The 9995-nt window shown below is 40.6% G+C and overlaps 1 protein-coding gene across 1 annotated transcript; it reads left to right on the forward strand.

Annotated features, from left to right (window-relative positions):
• Positions 1 to 7519: 7519 nt before the first annotated feature.
• On the forward strand, positions 7520 to 9190 carry LOC132826575 (galactoside alpha-(1,2)-fucosyltransferase 2-like; the record flags this gene model as incomplete). The annotated part of the gene is made up of 2 exons (XM_060842531.1): positions 7520 to 7529; positions 8334 to 9190. Coding segments are annotated over 2 exons (867 nt in total), but the record flags the coding sequence as incomplete, so codon positions are not given.
• Positions 9191 to 9995: the final 805 nt, after the last annotated feature.

The following is a 9995-nucleotide window of genomic DNA, read 5'->3' on the forward strand; positions in this document are numbered from 1 at the left end:
ATCACTATCAGAGGAGGTCTCTGGGGATATGAGGAAATTTTAAAAAAGCCACCTTAAGTGCATATGAGCTTGTACCAGAAGCCTACAGACAACATTTCAGGAATCTAAGGAGGGGCCCATGTCAAACCTATATTGAGTTTGAAAGGATCAAACAGAGTAATTTTGATAAGTGAATAAGAGCTTTAAAAGTAGAGCAAACCTACGGTGCCTTTAGAGTGGTAATTATTTTGGAGGAATTCAAAAATACTCTGCCTGAAGCAGCGCGGACACATGTGGAAGAGCGGAGAGTTAAAATGGCAAGGTTAGCAGCTGAAATGGCTGATTATTATGAGCTGGTCCATAAAACATGGCTTGGCTTCCAGAATCAATTTCAGTCCATGAGGGATAGAAATTGGGACAAAGCGAAAGGGAAAGGTAGATCTCAGTGAAGATCATAAGGATAACTTACCAGAGGGTAAAAAGTAAACCCTTGAAGTGGATGAAGAAGGTAAAAAGCTCCAGTGTTTTCATTGTAATAACGTGGGCCACATGAAATCACAGTGTTATTGGGCTAGGAGAAAGCCACATAGAGGAAAACTGAACAAGCCTGGAAGTTTTGTTGGCATGAGAACAGAAAGCACAAGGGAAGCTAGAAAGCTGCATCAGAAGTTGATTAAGGAGGATGTGCCAGATTTGCTTTAAAAATATACATGCAAGGGTAAAGTTTATTCACATAGGCCAGGAGTGGCAGATAAAGAAGTTACAATATTAAGGGACACAGGTTCCTCTCAATCTGTGATGCTGAAGGATGAGGAGATATGTACTACTGAAGGACTACTGCCAGAAAAGGTGCTGGTAATGGGAATTGACAGTGAGACAAAAAGCACTCAATTATGTAAATTGAGGCTAGAGAGTCCAGACAAGAGTGGAGAATTTGTGGCGGGAGCACTGGACAAATTTTCAGCTCCAGGAATACAATTTGTTCTTGCAAATGATATCGCTGATTCATGCAGCCTACTCTAGTTGAAAAGCCAGTGGAGACTTAGGCAACTGAAGAAATGCAGGATATTTATCCAGGAATCTTCCCTGATTGTGTAGTAATGAGATCACGGAGTCACAAGCTGAAGCAGGAGAGATCAAAGAGAACAGACAAGGAAGCTGAAGTAGCATTATCAAAGACTTTTTTTGACCAGATAAGTGGGATAGAACAGGAGCAAATAGGTAAACATGCAAGTATCTTCAGCTCTGCTAAGCTTATTGAGTTACAGCAGAAAAATGAGAACTTAAAGCAGTTGTATCAAAAGGCATTTGTACAAATGCATCCCTGTGTGTTATTACTTAACAAATAATGTCTCAGTGGGGAAATGGAGACCATCACACATTCAAGCAGATGAGAAATGGGCAGAAGTTCATCAGTTTGTTTTATCAGTAATGTATAGAAAGGGTGTGTTGCGAATGGCGCATAAGCTACCACTTAGAGGTCATTTAGGGGTGAGGAAAATACAGGCTAAAATACAAGAACTTTTCAACTGGCCTGGACTGCACAAGGATGCAGTTTAATTTTGCCAGATGTGTCATACATGATAGCTAATCGGAAAACCACAGGCAGTAATAAAACCTGCACCTTTAATACCTATTCCAGCATTTGAAGAACTTTCACAAGAGTCTTGATTGATTGCATAGGTCCCCTACCTCAAACAAAAAGTGGGAATAAGTATTTATTAACAATAATGGGTGTGTCAAATAGATTTCCCGAGACAGTCCCATTGCATAATATCACAGCAAAAAGGGTTGTAGAGGAATTAATCTTTTTTTTACTAGACACAGACTACCAATAGAGATCCAGTCAGATCAAGGGTCAAACTTCCCAAACAAACCATTCAAGGAGGTTATGGATAGCTTGGGAATAAAATAATTCAAATCTAATGCGTACCATCCAGAATCACAGGGAGCACTAGAAAGGTGACATCAAACACTAAATACCATGTTGAGGGCTTATAGTTAGGACTATGCAGATGATTGGGATAAGGAAGTTCCATTTGTGCTTTTAATAATCAGAGATGCACCAAATGAATCGACCAAATTCAGTCCATTTGAATTAATTGTTCGGACATGAAGTAAGAGGACTGTTAAAATTGGTTAAGGAGAAATTAATGTCAGAATTCAGAGACCACCCATTTGGACTATGTGTCAAATTTTAAAGAATGGTGAGAAAGAGCTGGGGAGTTGGATAGACAGCATTTGAAAGTATCACTGCACACAATGAAACAGAAAGCAGACAAGAAATCAAAAATTCACAATTTTGCCATTGGGCATAAAGTATTGGTGTTACTTCCAGTGATAACCGAACTGTTAAAAGCAAGTTTTAATGGACCTTATCAAATAGAGAGGAAATTGAATGCAGTAGACTACTTGATAAGGACTCCAGACAGGAAGAAATCTCACAGAGTGTGTCATGTGAATGTGCTCAAAAGGTATTTTGACAGAGAAGGAAAGCAAGAGGAGAAGGTGTTAATGATTACAGCACAGAGGGAAGAACCAAGTTCAGAGGATTCTGAATTGAACATTCCACAAATCAAACTGGTCAGCAAGGAAGGTGTCAAAAATTGGGATAAATTATTGAGTTACCTTCCACAAGAGAAGTGAAATTACCTGAAAGAGTTATTACTATCACATGGGGAGATATGCAGAAATAAACTGGGAAGTACTAACCTAATTGTGCATGGTGTAGATATAAGAGATGCTGTTCCAATTAAGCAACATCCTTATAGACATAATCCTCAAAAATTGACACAGGTTCAGAAGGAGGTAGAAAGCATGCTCCAAGAAGGCATAATCAAAGTGAATTACGGTGACTGGACTCACACATAGTCATGGTGCCAAAGGCAGATGGTACCCAATTGTTATGTGTGGACTATCACAAAGTCAATGCAGTTACAAAGACTGATGCATATCCAATTCTGCGGTTGGAGGACTGTCTCAAAAGGTGGGACAGCAACTTACATTACTTAGTTGGACTTGCTGAAGGCTGCTGGCAGGTACCTTTGTCAGAAAGAGCAAAGGCAATTTCACCTTTCATAATGCCAAATGGACTATATCATTTAAAGTCATGCCTTTTGGTATGAAAAACGCTCCAACCACATTTCAGAGACTAACAAATAAGGTCATTGCCAGATTACCCAACTGTGTGGTGTATATTGATAATCTGGTGATTTTTAGTCACGCATGGAAGGAAGATTTACAGCATTTTTCGGACTTGTTCAATCGACTTCAGAAGGTAGGCTTGATGGTAAACCTAGCTAAAAGAGAATTTGCCAAAACCCAAGTCACCTTCCTGGGCCATGTTATTCGATACAGACAAATGACCCCATGGGAAGCAAAAACAAAAGTAATTGGTGAAATTTCCACACCGTCGATGAAAAGAGTAGTACTATGGTTCCTGGGATTGAATGGATTTACCAAAAGTTTGTGCCAAATTTTGGCTGCTCCAGTCACCGAAATGTTAAAAAATGACAGGAAGTTTCAGTAGACAGCAGATTGTCAAAAGGCATTTGACAGCCTAAAAACTGTGTTAACCACTGCCCCGGTATTAACCACATTGGATTACACAAAGCCTTTCAAGGTGGTTATCAATGCTAGTGATGTGGGTGTCGGTGCTGTGTTCCTGCAGGAGGAAGACCCATCGTGTATTTTTCCAGGAAGTTGACCATTCATCAACAGAAATATTTAATGGTGGAGAGAGAGACATTGAGCTTGGTGTTGGCTTTGCAACATTTCAATGTTTATAGTACCAGCAACACATCTGAGACAATCGTATACACTGATCATAAACCAATGCCATTTGTGGAAAAATTTCATGACAAAAATGCCAGACTGTTTAGGTGGAGCCAGTTGTTACAGCCATTCAAGTTGACCATTGTGCATGTGGCAGGTCACGAAAACATGATTGCTGATGCATTGTCAAGATTCGGATGAGATACAGAGGTGTTTGGTGGCGGGTGTGCCAAGTCTTGAATTCGAATGTGGTTGTGCATGTTTGCGTATGTATGGAGTGGAGTGTGTATGTGTGGTTTTAGGTTGCAAACCAAATTTTTTTAAGGGTTTTAAAAATGAAGCCATCTTTGGATATTGATGGTTCATTATTTTTAAGGGGGCAGGTGTCACAAAGCTGGTCCTTTTTTCTAAAAGCTGTTCCTTTTCTCAAAGATACTGTGTCCTTGATTATTTTCAGAGGGATTGTTAAAACAGTCTGGGCTCTGAATCGGCTGGATTGGTACCAAAATGAAAAGGGTATTGGGAGACCTTTTCATTTATACATAAACAGATGAGACTTGGCCAAAGCTTTCATGTTTTAGAAGTAACCGGTATAATGGAAGAGGAGTGGTCTGTCCTGGAAGCTGAAGTCTTGTTTGAGTCAGTGCAGCACTGGGCTGTGTGGAAACAGGCTCGAGACTCTATCTCCTTCTGCCCTTCTAACTTCGACCTGAAAGCCTTTGTTTCATTTTTACTCTTTGTTTTAGGAGTTTGTTGTTTGGGACTGTTGTGTATAATTAAGTCTAGTTTGGATAGACTGGGTTCTGTGGGTATTCTATATTCTATTCTTTGTGCTTCATTCTGTAATTTTGTGAATAAAGTTTTGTCTGTTTTAAAATGTGGTAGTCAACCCAGCTAACCTACCCTGGGTAATTTTCACTGTACACTTACTGAACAACTTGCAAAGTTAGGTCTGGGCTGCCTGCTTAAGAATATTTTGAGTGGTCTGGCCTAGTCCATAACACCCCTACTTAGAGCTCACAAAGTACACAGTGTCAGATGGTGACCAACACCAGGTAAAGCATCACATTGAACTGAAAAAAAAAGTGCAAGAAAAAGCTACATTTTATACTTCAATTCCCCACCCTCCCAGTAACCAACCTTCCCTGGATGGTCCAAAGATTCTGTTGCCTTCAAATAAATTATTAATGCACGACTGCAGTTATTCCAATCACCTAGTGTTGCGGTCACTGCACCCTTCTGCTCACAAAATAAACATGTTCATGTGAGAAAGTAAGGAACTGGAAGGGTGCACTTGTCATTGAAACATTGACCCTCAGGAGCTGAGCATGGATTGGATACAATTTGTGGAGTACATTTGTACAGTTGAAATGTTATGCAATTGAATGCCAACTCTTATGTCCAGAGGATGGAATAGAAAGTGCAGGATGTTTTGCCCCACCTTGTTACACCCTCACCTGCATCTGGATACTATACCTTGGATGGAAGCCAGCACTAATTCAGTTGTATTTAAATGTTCGCATGATTCTGAGCACAGCATATGTTCCAGCATTCACATTTAACTGGGCTGCAGTGTTATCTGAGGTAAGAATTCTCTTCTAACCTTCTTTTTTAATCCTTCCTTGGTTCTGATACAGGAAAGGAAATCTGCAACGAACTTTCTGAAGGTTATAGGTTTTACTTGTTAAGGGGACTTTGTTTTTGCAGCTCAGTGACAGAAAAAAACTGTCCAGTGTCAACCTGAGACCAGATGGAGCACAGTGAAACCATAATGTGACCTTGGTCTGTGTTGAAGAAGCTGATCATAGCCAGAAACTGGAGCAACACTTTATTCCAACTCCTGGTCACACGCTGCTTACTCTTGATCATTATTAAGATCCTGAGGTGATTTGACCGGGTAGCTGTCGAAAGGATGTTTCCTCTTGTGGTAGAATCGAGAACTGGGGTCATAGTTTCGAAATAAGGGATCACCTATTTAAAACAGAGATGCCGAAATACTTTCTCCTCTCAGAGGATTGTATTTGAAATTCCCTTCCTCAAAAGGCAGTGTTTGCAGAAACTTTAAATATTTTTAAAGTAGAGGTCGATATTCTTGATTCCCAAGGCATGAACAATGATATGGGATGTGCAGGAATGTAGAATTGAGAATAAAATCTGGTCAGCCATGATTAAGTGAGTAGCACTGCAGATTCAAACTGTTGAGTTGCCTCCTCTTGTGCAGTGCACCATCTGACCACACCGTGCCCCAGTGGTTAAATAAGCTACAGTATGTTTTGCAGAGCGGCTGGGGGCTTTCATTATAGAATCCATACAGTGCAGTGTAAGATCATTTGGCCCACCAAGTCTGCAGTGACCCTCCAAAGAGCATTCCACTCTACCCCATAACCCTGCTAATCCATCTAGCCTGCACATCTCCGGACACTATGGGCAATTTAGGATGGCTAATCCACCTAGCCTGCACATCTTTGGGCTGTGGGAGGAAATCAGAGCACCTGGAGGAAACCCACACAGACACAGGGAGAACGTGCAAACTCCACACAGACTGGAATTGAATCCATGTCCCTGGCACTTTGAGGCAGCAGTGATAACCACTGGACCAATATGCTGCTTGTTAGTTTCTAATACCTTTTCCACAGATTCCCCCATAATATGCCCGGGTCAATTATTTTTGGATGGGCTGCAGAATAAATTGTGCTGCTCAGTTGCATTGGTCACTTTGAGTCCATTGGGCAAATTGAACTTCTCAGGCTGTGTAATCAGTAAAACACAGAGCTGGTCAAACACTTGTCATTGAAACATTGACCCTCAGGAGCTAAGCATGGATTGGATACAATTTATGGAGTACATTTGTACAGTTGAAATGTTATGCAATTGAATGCCAACTCTTATGTCCAGAGGACTGGAATAGAAAGTGCAGGATGTTTTGCCCACCTGGTTGCACCCTCACCTGCAATCTGGGCGCTATACCTTGGATGGAGGCCAGCACCAATCCAACAAAAGTTCTGAGAGTTAGATTGCAAGGACAGAGGGCATATATTAGGCTTGTACTTCCTGGGATATTTTAGTTGAGTGGTGATTTGCTTGATATTTTAGAGTTTTAAAAAGAATGATAGGCTAGATAGTAGCAGTTTTCTGCTAGAGTGAGTGTATAGGATACAGGGACATTAATATTAAAATCAAAGCCAGGTCATTCAGGAAAGTAGTTAGGAAACACTTCTTCTTGCAAAGGTAATAGACATGTTCAACTCCCTCTCACAAACAGCAGCCAGTTTAATGAATCATTTTCAGTTGATGTGGGTGAGTTTATCCTAAACAAAAACATAAAGGGAGGTGAACGCAATGCTACTGAATGCTGTGAAGGTACAGATCAGCTATGATTCTCACTGAACAGTGGAAAAGGCTCAACTTATGGAATGTTCCTAAATCTAGTGTTGAGACCTAATCTGGATCTCATGGGAAGCTGAGTGAGAAACCTCCTCCTGAGATATTCCCTCAAATGCCCCCAAATTCTGACCTGATACCCATTTCACACCCCTCGGGCCAACAGGATTGTAACTGTAGGATTCCCTCATATAAATTCATGTTGCTGTAGAGCAAAACCATTTCATACTAACCCCACATTTTCACTCTGAGCATACTCTGATGTTTAACACTGTTGGACAAGAACCTCGGAGGTTGAGGAGTGACCTTATAGAGGTTTACAAAATTATGGGTGGCATGGATAGGATAAATAGACAAAGTCTTTTCCCTGGGGTCAGGGAGTCCAGAACTAGAGGGCATAGGGTTAGGGTGAAAGGGGAAAGATATAAAAGAGACCTAAGGGGCAACGTTTTCACACAGAGGGTGGTACGTGTATGGAATGAGCTGCCAGAGGAAGTGGTGGAGGCTGGTACAATTGCAACATTTAAAAGGATTTTGAACGGGTATATGAATAGAAATGGTTTGGAGGGATATGGGCCGAGTGCTGGCAGGTGGGACTAGATTGGGTTGGGATATCTGGTTGGCATGAACAGGTTGGACCGAAGGGTCTGTTTCCATGCTGTACATCTCTATGACTTTATAACCTGGTGTTGTGCGATATTTAACTATATTCTTTTTAAAGGCACTGAGTGAGAAAATAGACTCAAGTAAAGAGCATGATGCCTGCACCTTTAATCATCTGCTCAACATGAGCAGTCAGCAATAACAGTGATTCAGAATTGACATTGCACTACATTATATTTTATAAGTTCTCTAATTGTATCTTTACAGGTCCTTGATTAAAATCTCATCTGACTTGAAGATATAGCGGCGGATCAATTTAAGTGAGTCTGTGAAGATGAACAGTTGTCATACTGCTCTGTTCAGTGGGAAACAGCTTTGCTTTCTAATACTGCTTTTCCTTTCAACACTTTCATTGCTCACCATGTACATATTTGACCACATACGTTATTGTGAAGAAAATAATAAGCTCACATTATTTGGACAGAATTTTTTCAAACATTTGGCAAATGTCACCACCTTACAGGTGACCACCAATCTCTCAAACTGCCTCAAAAATGAAGATTACGAGTCTTTCAAAGCCATCAGGTCTTCCAAAGGCATGTGGACTATCACACCAAGTGGGAGGTTTGGCAACCTCATGGGACAATATGCAACATTGTTTGCTTTGGCCAGGTTAAACAAGAAACAAGCCTACATCTTTCCAAATATGGCGAATAGCCTGTCTCAGATCTTCAAACTTACTCTTCCCATGCTTCACCAAGAAGCAAAGGCCCAGGTCCCTTGGAAAAACTATCACATTGCTGACTGGATGGATGAAAAGTATAAAAATATCTTAGGAGACTACATTAAACTCTCTGGATATCCATCCTCTTGGACATTCTACCATCACATTCGAGAAGAAATACTGCGTGAGTTCTCTTTTCATGAGTATGTCACAGAGAAGGTCAACTTGTATTTAACAAAAATAACAGCACAGCGTCAAAATGTTACTTTTGTTGGTGTTCATGTTCGAAGAGGAGATTATGTGTATGTCATGCCAAAGATATGGAAGGGTGTCATTGCAGATAGAAACTACCTGGAGAAAGCCATGGCATACTTCAGAAATAAGTACAAGGATGTTATCTTCATAGTGACAAGCAATGGATTAGATTGGTGTCGTAAGAACATCAATGCCTCCAGTGGAGACGTTTACTTCTTAGGAGATGGGAATGAATCTGAACCACAAACAGACTTTGCTATTCTTGCTCACTGCAACCACACCATAATGACTATTGGCACTTTTGGATTCTGGGCTGCCTACCTTGCTGGTGGGGACGTCATCTACCTCACAAACTTCACTTTACCTGACTCACCTTTCCTTAAAGTGTTTAAGTACGAGGCAGCCTTCCTGCCAGAATGGATTGGGATTGCTGCTGATCTCTCACCTCTTCTGAACCAGAGCCTTAATGTTTAAATGTTGGCATTTCGGTTTGGGTCTGGCACGTCAAAAAAATTCTCTCAATGAGGCTTGTACCTCTCCCTTTGCAACATCAAAATGGATTCTCAACAGGTTCAGTTTTCTAAGTAAAAAGTTATTGTAATGATTTCTTGTGACCACGTTATTTTAAATTTGCTTTTTTATTCATTTCTACTTAGACCATCTTTTCCTATTTCCCACCTCATCTTGAAGCAAAAATAGGCAATGAAATGCAAATAAAACCATTTTTTTCTGTTAGGTCTAGAGTTAGAGTCATAAAGTTCTCCAGCACAAAAGGAAGCCATCATGCCTGGTCCAGTTCCTTTGAAGAGTCATCCAGTTCGTCCCACTTCCTGGTCTTTCCTTACAAATTTGCACTTTTTTAAAAATCATGTAATGAATTCCAATTTGTAAGGTTTTATTGAATCTGTTTCAATTAACCCATCGGGCAGTGGATTCCAGGTCACAACCACTCACCATGTAAAACAAGTACTCCTCAACTACCCCAGTTAGTTTCCCAGTGATATTAAACTGGCCTTCTTGCCATTGGAAATGGTTTCTCCCTATCTTCTCTATCATAATCCTTCAATATTTTGAGCAGCTTTATTAAATCTCCCCTTAGCCTTCTCCAACAATAAGGAGAAAAATCTCAGTTTTTCTTGTCTTTCAATACGTTGATACCAAATACCTTTCTAATAGACCTCGTCTGCCCCTTCTGTACAAGTGTCAGAGTATCACTGTCGGAGTGCCAATGTCAGAGTCCAAGTGAGGCTGTGCTGTCCTTCTGAACATATGGAGTCAA

The sequence above is a fragment of the Hemiscyllium ocellatum genome, chromosome 23, assembly GCF_020745735.1.
Source record: "Hemiscyllium ocellatum isolate sHemOce1 chromosome 23, sHemOce1.pat.X.cur, whole genome shotgun sequence".
Taxonomy (NCBI): domain Eukaryota; kingdom Metazoa; phylum Chordata; class Chondrichthyes; order Orectolobiformes; family Hemiscylliidae; genus Hemiscyllium; species Hemiscyllium ocellatum.